Source organism: Humulus lupulus, chromosome X (genome assembly GCF_963169125.1).
Source record: "Humulus lupulus chromosome X, drHumLupu1.1, whole genome shotgun sequence".
NCBI lineage: Eukaryota > Viridiplantae > Streptophyta > Magnoliopsida > Rosales > Cannabaceae > Humulus > Humulus lupulus.
In genome coordinates this window covers 49,157,293-49,173,167 of record NC_084802.1, presented here as the reverse complement: position 1 = coordinate 49,173,167, position 15,875 = coordinate 49,157,293, and the positions used below count along the sequence as shown (strand labels likewise).

Genomic DNA, 15,875 nt, shown 5'->3' with positions numbered 1-15,875 from the left:
TTTCAAGAAAATAACTCTTAATTTTTCTTTTTTTTTTCTTAAGGTTTTAATCTCTAAAAACCGTTTTAAGAAAATAGAAGCCGAAGGGTCGGGTTGCTCTCTTCCATGGCGAAGCAGAAGAAGCCGATTCGTAGGCCTGATATTCAATCCGCTGATCGAACTGAGCGGTTATCTCCTCCGGTACAAGTGAAGGAAGTTCATTGTTCTGAGGGAGATGGGTTCGTTGGACAAGAGTCTGTCAATCTTGAGGACCTAGAGGTGCCTGGGTTAGGGGTTTTGCAGGTGGATGATTTGGATCGATAGAGTTTGAAGGCCCCGCATGTTGAGGCTGTGGAAGATGGTTTGGGTGCGGATATGAGAAATGCTTCTTGGGCGGATAGGAGTGAAGGAGAGGATAAAGTCACAGAAGGGGACTTTCAGTCCGAGGCTCAACATCAATGGCAACAATTTAGATCAACTAAGCTTTCCTTTTCTGAACTGAAGCTTGAGTTTACTGAACCTCTGTTTAGAAATGGGCAGAAGTTGGCTAAAGTTGATATTGAAGAGGTGAAAATTTAGTCTGCAAATTGGAGTTCGGTTGTTGTGTGCATGGTGCTTGGAGCAAATCCTCCTATGGCAGTGTTTGAAGGCTTTATAAAAAGAGTTTGAGACCATCTTGGGATTGCCCAAATCTCTAGAATGACGTTGGGGCTAACTTTGGTAAAATTCAATGATGAAGCAACTAGAGATCATGTTATGGAGAATGGAGTGCTTCAATTTGATAGGAAGCATGTCATCATTAGGCCGTGGACAGCAGACCTTAGTGCTATTCGTCTCATCCGTTCTGTCCTGCTTTGGATTCGGCTACATGACCTTGGACTTCAATATTGGGGTAGCAAATGTATCAGTGCTTTGGTGAGTACTATAGGAAAACCTCTTCTAGTAGATAAGTTTACTAGGGAGCGATCTTGAATTCAATTTGCGAGGGTTCTAGTGGAGATGGAGATTACTAATACTCCTCCTCGAAGTTTTCAGTTTATTAAGGAACATGGCCAGATTTTGAAACAAGGAGTAGAATATGAGTGGCTTCCTACTAAATGCAAGAGTTGTTCAGGGTTTGGGCACTCTATGGTAGACTGTCATAAGGAGAAGAAGACTATTTGGGTGAAAAAAGAAGCTAGTTCTAAAGCTGAAGTCCCAATGGAACAGTCAAAAGTTTTCATTGGGCTAAATGAAGAGGAATTAGGGGAGCAAGCTGGTGTGTCTGAAGTAGTGGATCATACTGATTCGATTATTAGTGCAGCTGCATTTTCAGGGGAGGACAACTCTGGTCAGATAAGGGAGTCAAGTAAGGATGAGGTTTGGCAAACTCCTAGGCGTGTTGCTATTCAGAGTAGGCAGGGTCCTTTTACTGGTGGCACTTCTAATCAGGCTGTTCAGACTCAAAGCAGACTAATCAATTTGTTGTTCTTTAGGAACAGGTACATGGTGGTAAGGTTGGGTTTCTTGGAGGTAGTTTTCCTAATGGATAAGTGTAATATTCTGAGCTGGAACCTAAGAGGGCTGAATAGTATAAATAAACAAATTTCAGTCCAAGATGTTTGTAGAAGGAATAAGATTGGTATTGGTGGTTTGTTGGAAACTAAAATGAGGGGGAATAAAATTGGTGAGTTCATGGAGCATAAACTTCCTAATTGGGAGTTTTATTCTAGTCCGAAAATTGAGGGTAGACTCTTGATTATTTGGAGGAAGGGGATAGTGCGAATGTCTGTCTTGGAGGAGTCTCCTCAGACGGTTCACTGTCAGGTTAACTTGGTAGGCCAGAGGGGTATGTTTTACGTTACCTTTGTCTATGGTTATAACGTGCTAGAGAATAGAAGAAGCTTATGGCATGATCTAACTCGTATTTCGCTTTTAGTTAAAGCTTGGATAGTTTTAGGGGATTTTAATGCCCCTTTTTCTGGTTTGGATCGGTCTGGAGGTAAACCTATAGCAGGTGTGGAGTTGACTGATCCTGTAGGTTGGCTAGTTGAAGCTAAAATGGAGGCTATGAAAAGTAGTGGTTCTTATTTTACTTGGACTAATAACCAGGATGGCTCAGCTAGGATCTACTCAAAGATAGATCATGTGTTCATGAATGAGGATTGGTTGGACATGTTTCCTCAATCTTTGGTTGTTTTCAGTTGGGAGGTGGTCTCAGATCATTGCTCTTGTGTGGTGTCTAATATTCCTATGGAGGCTATGGGAATCAAACTTTTCAGATTTTTTAATTTTTGGACTGGCCATTCATCTTTTAAACAGGTTGTTTTGAGTAGTTGGAGGGTCCCTATAAGAGCTTCTGGTCTTAGAGCAATCTATCTTAGGCTTGTGAGGTTGAAGCATCGTCTTAAGAAGTTCAACAGGGACTATATTGGTGATGTTGGGTGTAACTATCAGTCGGCTATGGGGGCTTATCAAGATGCTCAATTTCAAGCCCAAGTGAATCCTTTTGATATCAGGTTACAATAGGCGGTTAAGGAGAAGGCAACTGAGTTTCATCGTCAAGAGCACGTGTATCACAGTTTTCTTGCTCAACGCAGCAAGATAAATTGGATTAGGCAAAGGGATATGAATACTTCATATTTTCATGCCTATTTGAAGAAGCGTAAAGCAGAGAACACTATTGTTTCTTATATTACAGATCAAGGTCTGCTGGTAGAAGATTTTAAGGAAGTGGTAGCCCATTTTGTTGATAATTTTAAGAGTTATCTTGGTAGTCCTAGTTCTGCTACAGGAAATATTGATTTGCAAAGTATGGCTTTGGGAACTAAGCTGTCTGTAGAGCATCAACTCTCTCTCTTGAAACCCTTTTCCAACAAGGAAATAAAAGTTGCATTGTTTAGTATTCCTAGCACTAAATCCCCTGGCCTAGACGGTTTTGGCTCAGGTTTTTTTAAAGAACTTTGGCAGGACATTGGTCAGGATATCTGTTCAGCAATTACACAAGGATTTTCTACAGGTCAATTCCCGTACGAGCTTCATGAGACTACTTTGTCTTTGGTTCCTAAGGTCCCTAATCCAGCTCGGGCCTTAGATTACAGGCCTATTGCTTGCTGTTCGACGATATATAAAGTTATGGCAAAACTGTTGTGTTCTCGGTTGGCTTTTGTGCTTCCATTTCTTGTCCAGTCTAATCAAGGTGCGTTTGTTCGAGGTAGGTCGATTGCCCATAATATAATGATTCTTCAGGATCTCATTAAGAATTATGGTAGGGCTATTACTTTTCCTCTTTGTGCAATTAAGATTGACCTTAGTAAGGCTTATGACATAGTAGATTGGCATTTTCTTGAAGATCTCTTGAAGGCCTACTGTTTTCCTATGAAGTTTATTGGTTGGATTATGTCTTTTGTGAGAAATACCTCCTATTCTTTATTGCTAAATGGCAGAGTTCAGAGTAGATTTAAGGGTGAAAAGGGTCTGCGCCAAGGGGATCCTATGTCTCCTCTTCTCTTTGTGCTTATTATGGAATATATGATAAGAAGTCTTCAGTTGGCTGCTAGGTCTTCTCTATTTTGTTATCACCCTATGTGCAAGAGTCTTCAACTTCTTAATTTGTGTTTTGCTGATGATATTATCCTGTTTTGCAAAGGCTCCCTCTCGGCAGTTAGTATTCTTAAGGATGCTCTTGGGAAGTTTAGTGAGGCTTCTGGGCTGTCAATCAATACTCAGAAGTCTCATATCTATTTTAGGGGAGTTCATGCAGCTGAGAGAAGAGTGATTACTCAGACCATTCAACTTACTGAGGGGAGCTTTCCTCTTCGTTATCTTGGGGTCCCTATGAGACCAACCAAATGGAAACATGAGGATTGCGAGATCATAGTGCATAAAATTAGAACTAAGTTGTTTTCTTGTCGAGTAGACATCTTTCCTATGCTGGTCGAGTATACATCTTCCTATGCTGGTCGGTTACTTCTCATTCATACTGTTTTATTTGGCTTGAGAAATTATTTGATGAATGTGTTTATTCTGCCTCAAAGTGTCGTCAAGGAAGTTGAGAAATTGTGCAGAATGTTCTTGCGGGGGGCCTTAGGGACTCGCAGTAAACTCCATCTAGCTTCTTGGCAGCAGGTTTGCCTTCCTAAGGCTTATGGAGGGCTCGGGCTTAGAGATGGGGCTAGCTAGAACAGAGCGCTTCTTGCTAAATATGTGTGGGCTATTTCTGCAAAACAGGACATTCTTTGGGTCAAATGGATTCAGAATGTATATCTGAAGGGGGTTAATTTTTGGAATTATGTTTTGAAGCAGGATAGCAGTTGGTATTGGCGGAAACTCTGCCATTTAAGGAGCAAGTTCAGTGAAAGAGAGGTGTTTGCAGCTGGCATATCAGGGAAGTTCAAACCTTCCAAGCTTTATAACAGTACAATAAATCAGCAACTTGTGGAGTATAAGAATGTCGTTTGGTGTCGAACAATCCTTCCTAAGCACCGATTCTTGCTTTGGCTGGTGGTCAATTATTACCTCCTAACTAGAGACAATTTAGCTAAGTTCAATATTCAGTTGAATTGCTTCTCTTGTCCTGTTTGTGAAGACCACTTAGAAAGTCATAATCATTTATTTTTTTATTGCTGCCTTTCCAAGAGGATTTTGTCTTGCATTTTTACTTGGCTTGGGTTTCAAGCATGGTCTTCTAATTTATCAGATTGGGTTGTTCAACTTAGTGTTGGGCAGAGAGGCACTGTGGATATTGTTTTGAATATGGTGTTAGCTGCTGTGATCCATCATATTTGGAGGAATAGAAATAGGTGCATTTTTTATGGGTATTCTTTGACAGCTAACTGTATAGCAAAGGATGTGATTACATTAGTTAAGTATAGGTTATACATTGTTCATAACAGGAAGTTGTTTCCTCAACATAAGCTTTTTATAAGGAAGCTTCAATGTAACTAGAGTGAGGTTTGGGGCTTGTTTGGCCATGTTCTAGGATGTGTTTTGTGGGCGGTTTGCCCTTGGTTGTAATAGTTGGTTTGTTCAATGAATTTTTTCCTTCTTGATCGAAAAAAAAAAGCTTAATTTATCTTAATTAGGAAAACAATTAAAAATTTTCCATCTTGACTAGTTAATTTTCCGAAATCAATTAATCAAGTTTACTTACTAGAATAATAATTTACTTAATTATTTTCTCAAAATATAAGGTTTTAAACCCTCTTTTAATTTATTAACTTATTAATAAATTAAATCTTTTATTTTTAAAAAGAATAAAAAAGTTCTTAAATAAAAATAATTCACACTACTATCAAAGTGGTATTTTAGGTCAAAATATGTTTTCAAGACTTACTAAGTTTTTATCTTGCAATAAGCAAACTTTCACTTTTTACCTTAAGTTCCAAAATCTCATTTTTACACTAAGTGTGAAAACCCTATTTTTCACATTTTTAACTACATACTTTATTAGTTCACAACTTGAAATTACTTACCCAATTATTACCAAAATTTCCCAATTCTATTTTTGGTATGCCATTTAGGTCTTTGTAAAATCTTAGGTCAAAAGGAGCCTTTTTTATTGGTGAAATTATTTTCCAACAATGAGGTAAAAATGACCTTATTTTCAAGTCCTTATTTTTTCCAAACTTTGACACTTAATAAATTTCAAACCGTTCAGTATTTTATTACCAAATTTTACAGTGGAATATTAGGTTATGCCAATAATATATTCACCAAATTTTAGAAAAAAATGGGTTCATTTTCCCTATACAGTGGCTGTCCAAACATGATCCCGAAATTAAGAATACGAAAAAACAATTTTTTACCTAAACTTTGAAATAGCATAACTCACTCATTTTAAAACATTTTTGAGTGTTTCAAAAGCTCAATTTTATGTACTCAATCTCAACAACATCACAGCATAATTAAATTTTACATAATCAATTTACAGTGAATGCTTTACCCCTTGGAAGTCACAGCTCAAAACATGTATTTTGTTTTAGGTTTTCCAACAAAACCCTTGGGGGTTTTGGTCCCTATTTTCAAAAATCAGCACACAAGCATCATAAAAATTATAAAAAATACCATAATATTATTACATCACCAATAAGAAACATTACACATTAAATATAAAAAAAATAATGCTTAAAAATAAAAACCATACAATAACAACCATAAAAAGTAAACTTTTTACCTCTTGTTTTTCTTGCTTAAGGTTGGATCTTCCTATTAGCTTTGGCTCCTTCAAAACTCTTTCAAAACCTTAACCAACTCCCCCCAACAACATAAATAACTAGCTAATGAACAATCTATGGTTAAAATTTTACAAAAGTCTAGTTTATTGAAACTTTACCTTAGGGAAAAAGCCTTCCTAGACCAAAGCTTAATGCTTCCAAGCCTCCTTAGTGTTCTTGAGGTTGAAGATGGACAAAAAAATACGAGAGTGTTTGTGAGAGTATAGGGTCGTTTTTTTTTTTTTGGGAGGGGGTTAGAAGAGTTTAAACTCTAAAAAAATATCCTAAAACACTGAAGTGTTTTACTACCCACTTGACTATTTACCCTAAATTTAAAATGGGATTAAACTTAATAAATTTGGTCCACCCAATTAAACTATATCACATGGCCGGCCACCCCTTTTGTTATATATGTAATCATATATATATATATTTATATATAAATGTTAATAAATATTTCCTAACAAGAAAAATCCAATTTGACTTCCTATAACCTTTTTCACCCTTATTAACTTTTAAACACAAAACTTAACACATAATAATTAAATTAAATGTCTCTCACATTTAATTTAATTAATCACAATAAAATTTAACTAGGTCCATTTATGGAATAAATTCCCCAATTCGGCAAAATTAAGCATTTAATACAAAATGCCCTAAAATTTCCATTTTCCCTTAGGTTTATTATTTTTTACCAAACTTTAATTTTTATGAATGTATTTTATGCCAAAAATGTATTTGCCATAGTTTTTCATTTTATTTTCTGAGATTTTTACCCTATCAGGATTTTTGTGTCGGTCCAAGACCAAAAGTCTTATCTTGACTTTTAAACACAAAATTCATAATTTGGCTAGCAATAAATCATGGAAATAAATTCCAAACAAAATATAATATTATTTAAAATAATATTCTTAACTCGGGGAAAACAATCCCGACCCGAGTCGTTTCAAGGTACCCGAAAACGCAGGACGTTACAATATACTTGATGAAGAAGTTATGTAAACCGGATCTAAGAAGTTGTGATGCATGCTGTGAAAGTTAAGGACAATGAAGTAATTTGCAATTGAAAAAGTGTACAGTCGAGGGCAATAGGGTAAAATATGTATTGTGTTGAGTTTATTTACGATATTGGGTAAGTAATTTTTTGATGCGGCTAAGTAATTTTTAATGAAATGGTCAGTAATAACGTTGTATCGGAAAGTAAAAAACCTTGAAGTAATTTTTATTTGTTTTATTTTTGGTGAATAAGAAGTCATTGTATTACTCAAAACAAATAGCATTTACACTTTCTCATTTTTTGACACTAAAATCCTTGCAACCCCCTGTTCCCTTTCATCTATACAATCAATGTTGTGTATCTTTACAAATTGTATTAAACCATTCCCTATCAATATTCCCTGCCTTACTCGGCATTACAATGAACATCCTAAGCTTAAAATCTCTTGGCATTGCCTGTACAGTATGATTAATATGCCAAAGTTTTTGAGACCATAGCATATCATTTCTCACTCGCCAAATGTGATACACCAAAGTTATAACAGATGCTATAAACATGCTCTTTCCTGAATTTGCTCAAATGTTTGGCTTTTGTAATCCACTGAAGTAGTCGGTCATACTTCTCTGCTTGAGCTCTCCATCCTACCCAAGTCTTCATTCTCATCAAACAATTCTTGCTATATTTACACTGGAAAAATAAATGTTGAATATCTTCATATTACTCACCACACAATAAACATGATGGATCTATGTGTGGATTATATTTCCTTATTTGAACTCTAGTGCGAAGCTTCTGTATCATTACTAACCAAAGAATAAAATGATTCTTGGGAATGCTAAGCCTTTCCCAAACAACATTTCTCCAATGTACTTTGATTGTATGATCAAATAAAAGACCATGCCCTGTTTTAATGCTATACTTCATTGCTACAAAAACATTCAGATCCATCTTGGCTTTAAATATATTTTTAACATCAACCAATCTCTTCCAATACTAACTGCAATCAGAAGGAGTTTTGTATTCCCACCAGTCTAGATTTTTCAAATAAACACTGTGAATCCACCACACCCACAAGTTATATTTTTTAGAGGCAATGGCCCATACATATTTCCCCGTAGCTGCAATATTCCAATCAATTACCTTCCTAAATCCCAATCCTCCATCTGCCTTAGGAAGACAAGCATTATTCCAAGCAACTAAACATGGCCCCGAGTTATCAATCATTCCTTTCCAAAGAAAAGCTCTACATATAGCTTCAACATCTCGCAATAATTTCTTTGGTAATATCATTATTTGTGCCCAATAAGAGTGTATTGAAATCAATACAGAATTGATTAATGTAACTCTTCCTATGTAGGATAACTTCCTTGAACTCCACTGCCGAATTTTTTGCACCATTTTTTCTAGAATAAGCCCACATTCAACATTAGATATTTTTTTAGAACAAAATTGGGAATGCCAAGGTACCTGAAAGGTAGATGACTTCTAGTGAAACCTGAAACCTCCAGCACTCCACACACCTCAGAATCAGCCATACCACTACAGTATACCGCATATTTGGTCTCATTTGGCAGCAAACTAGATGTCAATGAGAAAAGCTTTAGTCCCCTAAGCATCAATAAAATGGAGATATAATCTCCATGACAGAATAATAGGAGATCATCTGCAAAACACAAATGATTTAGTCTCATTGGAGAGCACCTGTCATGATATTTGTAACTAGGCAAAGACCCCACTTTAATAATAATACGAGATATGTATTCCATGCCCAGCACAAATAATGGTGGAGACATTGGGTCTCCTTGACATAGTCCTCGTTTGGCTGCAAAGAACCCATGCATTGATCTATTAATCATCAATGAGAATCTCGGTGTTCGTACACAAATCATGATGAGCTTGATGAGCTTCTGTGGGAATTTAAAAGCAGCTAGTATCTCTTCAATAAAATCCCACTCAATCGTGTCATACGCTTTCCTTAAATTCATTGATCATACAACTCGGCTTGCAATTTTTCCTTCCATATTGACGAACTAGATCTTGACAGAGCATGATGTTATGAGCTATATATCTCTCATGAACAAATCCCCCATGATTCTCCTAAATTAAATCAGGTAGTACTTGGTGAAGCCTTGAACAGATCATCTTCGAAGCTGCTTTGTATATCACATTACAATAGCCTATAGGTATGAAATTAGTCACATTATCAGGACATTTTGTCTTTGGAATGAGAGTGATAGACGTTGCATTAATATCTTTAAGAAGATTTCCAATGTTTAAGAAGGATAGGATAGCAGCACTTACTTCAGAACCAACCAAATCCCAATTATCTTGATAGAAAAAACTACTAAAGTCGTCCGGACCAGGTGCCTTCATCCCTGGAATTGAGAAGATTACCTCTTTAACTTCCTATGTTGTGAATTCTGCCTGAAGTAACCGAATATGAGCATAAAAAATTATAGGCCCTAACTCCACAATTGACTGGGAAATTTTCATTATGTTATTCATAGTTGTCCCCAACAGGCTTTTATAGTACTCCAGAGTTGCAACTTTAACTCCATCGGTTGTGTCTACCCAAATGCCTTCCTCATTCTTAATTGAGTGAATTATATTCTTAGTTCTTCTAGATTTCAAGGAAGCATGCAAAATAGAAGTATTTTCATCTCCATTTAGAACCCAATTTGCTTTAGCTTTCTGTGTTAAAAACAAAATATAGGCCTTATGAAGCTGTATATACTTATCCCTAACCAATTTTTCCTGCTCCATAATATTAACATTGAGTGGATCTTTGTGCAAGTTTTCTTTAATTTCCATCATACTTTGTTTTTCTTGAAACTCTGCCTTTTTAATATCATTGAAACATTCTCTATTAATGTCCAAGAGAACCTGTTTCAATCTCTTTAATTTCTTAACCAGCTTATACATCTCAGTACCTATAATTGGTTAATTCCAACTGGTTCTAACTTTGTTCGCATTAGTTGAAGCCTCCTTCCACATTCGAAAATATCTGAAAGGCTTCTTCCCCAGGTTCACCTCCAAGTAAAAGGATATAAGAATAGGGTTGTGATCAAAGTTACCTTCTTGAAGAAATACTGCTTCTGAGTTCAGAAAAGTGTATGTCCATCTCGAGTTGACCATAGCACGATCTATTTTTTAGCACACTTGTTCATCAGGTTGTTGCTTATTATTCCAAGTATAGAAGCACCCTTAGAATTTTAGATATTCCATTTGGCAATGTATCATGCAATCTCGAAAGCTTGGAGAAGGTTTTTTGGTGACCTTTTTACCTATTCTTTCATTCTGATTAAGTATCTCATTGAAGTCCCCGAGTATCATCCATGCCTCATCAATATGAGAGGCCAGTCCCTTTATATCTTGCCACAACCTTTCCCTGTTCAGCTCATCATTAAATCCATACACAAATTGTTTACCCAAAAAATGGTTGCTGATGACGTGGCAAGGATCTTTCACACGTGGTTGACACGTGGCAGAGTCAAAATAAGGCAATGTTGTTCGGTGATTGACCAGCTACACATTGCTTCGTCAAGCTAACTATTAGACACGACCAGGATGGTCATATGATTCGGATTATTTCCTTAAATAATTGTAATCTTGTAATAACTACGTTGATTATTTCCTCTTTATTCCCTTGATACACATATATTATGGATAGTTAAGGCCCATTGGCCCATGTAACTCCCTTGAGCCTATAAATATGCATGAAATAGCTCAAGGAAGGGACTTTTGTTTTCTAATATTTTTCCTGAGTACACACAGAGAGAGAGAGAGAGCATATAATGCGATTGTCCATCATCTTATTGTAATTCTCCCAAGGTTAGTGAAACTCAAGAACCCTAGTTCTTTGATCACGGCATTGAGATTCAATATTAATAATAATACTAAGTGGACGTAGGTCATTACCATTCATTGGGGCCGAACCACTATAAATCGTCTGTGTTTATTCTTTACCATTAGATTAAACTCTTAATTGTCATCTCATTATCTGTCGAATTTTTGACTCCGTGTCGTTGGCCAAATCGAGGGTCAACATTTTGCTGCTTTCATTGAGAGATTGATAAAAAAACTGTAAGAAAATCTAATGGCAAAGACATCCAAGAGAGCTGGATAGACCGCTGGTACTGCATCATCCCAACCTCCTCCCCCAAATGTGGCTGAGAATGAACCACATTTAGAGTTTGAAGAGGAGGAGTTAGATTCAGAACTGTTAAGGGCAACATTGGGGGTGTTGCAGGGCGGGTTGGCTAATCTGAGGGCCAATCAGGAGAATGCTGCGGAGACAATGGCACTGCAGCCAAGAGAAATTGAACGCTAGTGCCAGGAGCTGAGTGAGCAGCAAGCGAACATGGCCCGACGGCAGAGGGATGCCATGGCCGCTCTCAAAGCAGCCATCCAATTGGCTCAGAGTCAGGCTGTGCCAGCCTCTCAGCTAGATCAGCCACCGAGTGCGCCGCCTCAGAGAGCTCCCAATCCTAGTCCTCCCTCCAGCCAGCAAGCCCTCAAAGGTCGGAGCAGCCACCTGTGGCTCAAGATGATGTCCCAGTTAGGGATCCTGAGCAGAAGGCTCCATCTCAGGCTGGTCGAGGCAATCCCCACCGCATGAGGCAGAATAGGGTCGGGCAGTTGCCTTGCAGCCCTAGATGCCCGGGGGACGAAGAGTTGAATCCATTGAGCAGGGGACAGCGTCCTTCTGCCAACAGAAGGAACATCGAGTCAGGCTCTACAATCAGGGGCCCCTCACGGCATAACAATGCACGGGGATCCAACGACCAGCGCAGGCCTCCCCCAGACGCTCGGGAAATTCCAGCCCGAGGAAGAAATAGCGTGAACAGTCGGTCACGCCGTAGCTGGCCCCTGTTTAGAGACAGCTACGATTACAATGAAGCTGACTCTGGCAAGGAAATGCTAGTCGGAGGAATGAGGAAAGAGGCAGAGGTAGAACCCCCTACCTAGGGAAAATAGGCCAGCTAGCCATAACGCTGGGGGCAGCCCAGGCAGCAGAACATCTTTGATCGGCTAGGAGTTAGTGAGCAGAGACGCAGGGATGACGATTTAAGGGACGTACTCAATGACCATCGTGAAAGGCATGATGAGTACGCTCCCCTGGCATAGGTCACCTCTGCGGTCACAGAAGCGATTCAAGCTCAGATTGATGCTCTGAACCAAGCAGTACAACAGCTGGTCGGGGGACGGACGTCCCACATAGAGTACGATAAGAGGAGGGGCACTCCCTTTGTACAGAGGATTGCTGCAACTAAAACCCCAGTAAATTCAAGATGCCAACACTGCCGAACTTTGATGGGTACGGAGACCTAGTATCTCACGTTAACAAGTTTGAGATACAAAAAGTGTTGGAAGATGCCCGCTGCAGGATCTTCCCCGCGACACTTTCTCACACCGCCCATGAGTGGTTGTTTAAGTTCCCTCCTGCTAGTATATTATCTTGGGAGATGTTCGTGAAGGAATTTTACAGACAATTCTATGCCGGTCGCATACACCCTACAGAGGCCAACCAACTTGTAACGACCCAAATTCGCTAATAAGGCTTAAGGGCCTTGATTAGTGTGCCTGGAGGGCATAATGGGAATTATACGTGATTTAATGATTTAAAGCATGTTATATGACTATTTGAATATTTGAGATGCATGACTATGTGTATTAGTATGCATGCAGGCCCTGATTTGGTTAGAATGGCATAATCGTAATTTTGGCCCGTTGCGGGCATAACAGTATATATATGTGATAATTGTTGAGATGACATTTTTATGTAGATATATCTGTGATCTGTGACTTGAGACAATCCTAGTGAGCAGATTAGCGAAAAAGTTATGGCGGGGATTTATACCCGGCTCGGGGTGAGCCTTGGGGTATAAATGGGAATTTAGTGAGTATATTGGAGTCTATTTTGACATTGAGGAATATAATTGGTGATTAATTAGGTATCGGGAGGTAAGCGGAAAATATTAGAGACACTCAAGGAATTAGCGGGAATTGGGGTGAAATGACCAAAATGCCCCTAAGTGGATTGAATGATTTAGATTAAAAGGGAGGGCATTACGGTCAATTGGCTTCTCAGAGATAAGTATGTTGAGGCTTTATACTTAGTGGGAATTGTAGAAAAAGGAAGAAGGTTGTGGAAAGAAAGAAAAAGAAAAGGGAGAAAACAGAGCAGTTTTCTTCAAAGGGTCGGTTTGTGGTTCTCTCACCATTTCTCTTCAATTTTCTTGGAGCAAGACTCAGAAGGGAGCTAGGTTAGGCTAAGAAACAAGAGTACTAAGCTAAGCTTGAAGGGCTGGTAAAGGATTATCAAGATCACATCAATATTTGAGGTAAGCCTTTAGAGTTTTCAGTTTTTGGTTTGGCTGGTTTAAGCTATGGTGTCTAAGCTGAGTTGATGGGAAATTTAGCAGAATTCAAGCCAAGGTTTTAGAAGGATCAATCTAAGGAGGTCTAGAAGCTAACTCAAAGTCGAATTTCCATCAAAGGTATAAAATTCTAAGCTTTAAACTATGAAGTTCTGACTGTTTTGCTGAGTTTCTGAAGTCTATGAGCAACTATGGTGAATTTTGAGATTAGGGATGCATGTGATTGGGTTTTGAGTATTTGGGATGCTTGGGATGGGTGGAGTGTGTTAATAAGCTTGTTTTTGAGTTTGGTGAAGGTTTGGAGAAGTTTTGGTCAAGTTTGGCTCGAGAAAATCGCAAGAAGGGAAAATGGGATGTTGGCTGTCTGTGACTAGCGCTACAGCGCTAGGCCATGCTTTCTGGGGGATTTTGGTTCTACTTGTAGTGCTGTAGCACCCTCCTTAGAGCGCTGTAGCGCTGCCCTATTTCCAGAAAGGGATTTTAGGGTTATTTACAAGGGTTTTTGACCAAGGGTTCAGGGTTCAATTCCACCACCCTGTTTGGTGGAATTAGGACTTCCCGGGGGCTCGGGATTGGTCTCAAGGCTAGGTTTTGGACTTGAGGTTTGGTGATGACTTTGACCTATGGTTGTGATTAGGTGAGCGCTAGAGCTCGAGAGGGATCGTGCTCAAGGAGTCAAGTGATCAGAGCTAGCGAATCTAAAGGTAAGAAAACTGCACCCGGTTATATGTTTGTGATGGGACTAAGTGCTCCCGATATATGTATAATGTCAATGATGGTATTATTCCATGGGACATGTGATAGCGGCCTAAGAGTGTCGTACACAATATTTGTGCACAGGGCGCGGCTTGGCCACTGGTAGCCGAGGATAGCTTAATATTCACTGAGCTCGGTTTAAGCGGGCCGGAGTCAGTGGGATAACGGAGGGTGCGGCCTGAGGGCGCTAACCCTAGTTATCATTTGTAAATTGATATATGATATGAATTGATATGTTAATATGTTGAATACTTGGTTATTCTGAATGTTTATATGATTGAGAACATGTTTATGCAATGTGAGATATTGGATTATCTGTTGATTGCCTATGCTCTGTTATTGTGTTTTCTTGCTGGGCCTTGGCTCACGGGTGCACATGGTGCAGGTAAAGGCAAAGGCAAGTTAGACCAGTCCTGAGATGGAGAGATTGGAGGTTGAATGTACATAGCCAGCTGTTCGGTCGCTTTGGCCGAGGAGTGGATCAGGACAGGGATCGCTGAACCGTCTATTTTGCCTTAGTATGGCTAATTTCGTATTTAGATCGTGAATCTTTTGTAAATGGCTTTAAACCTATTATTTTGGGATCCCGTGTAAACAGGAAATGTTTCTTATAAGAAATGTGACTTTTAAGGCCAAGTAACACGTTCCTTTATAGTTCCTTTATAGTTTCAATAACACGTTCTTAATTAAACGACTTGATTAGCAAGTCTAGCACTTTTATAAACACACAGTGTAACGGTCTTGGCTATCCAAGGCTTTACACAGCTGGTCAATATACGCCAGAAGGAGGGAGAACCCTTAAAGGAATATTTCCAGCGCTTCATGCGAGCAGCAGCTGAAGCCAAGATAGTGGGTGATGAAGGCAAGATGATGGCCCTAACTGCTGGGGTTAGGTACCATTCACCCCTCTGGAGTAGCCTAAGAAAGAATGGGGTAATCGCCAATGAGGGGAAATCACCAACGAAAGATAAGGGGCCAAAGGAAGAGCTGGCCAAGGCCGCCAATGGCAATGGAAATGTTAGGAATGGTGGAAAACGGGCAAGCAATGAGCCCTCAGCTTCTGAGAATAAATGCCCCAAAGGCAATCGATACGATCCAAGATTCACCAACTACACGACACTTGTCGAAAGTCGAGCGGAAGTCTACCAGGTGACCAGCTCAAACGTGCCTTACAAGCGACATGCACCTATAAGGAAGGATATCTCTAAGAGAGATACGAAAAAATTCTGTCATTTTCACAATGACTACGGGCATGACACTAACGAATGCAACCAGTTGAAAAACGAAATTGAGTTCCTGATTAGGCAGGGACATCTAAGAAGGTATGTGCGAGCCATAGGAGGGTCTCAACGAGAGGCCCAAGGTGGCAACGAGAAAGTGCCTGTACGCCAATGCTCGCCACCTTTACATCTAGCTCCTGTGGCAGGCACTTTACTCATCATCTATGGCGGCCCACATCTTTCAGGGGATAGTGGGAAGGCAAGGGAACGATACGCTTGAACCCTATGCCACGACCAGGACATTGAGATGATGAGTGTGGAGGATCGAGCATCAAAGAAGGCTCGAACA

The 15,875-nt window shown here is 39.3% G+C and overlaps 1 protein-coding gene across 1 annotated transcript; it reads left to right on the top strand.

The window, feature by feature from the left end:
* Positions 1-978: 978 nt before the first annotated feature.
* Positions 979-2,487, top strand: LOC133805796 (uncharacterized). The gene has a single exon (XM_062243950.1). The coding sequence runs from the start codon at positions 979-981 to the stop codon at positions 2,485-2,487; it is 1,509 nt and encodes a 502-aa protein (XP_062099934.1).
* Positions 2,488-15,875: the final 13,388 nt, after the last annotated feature.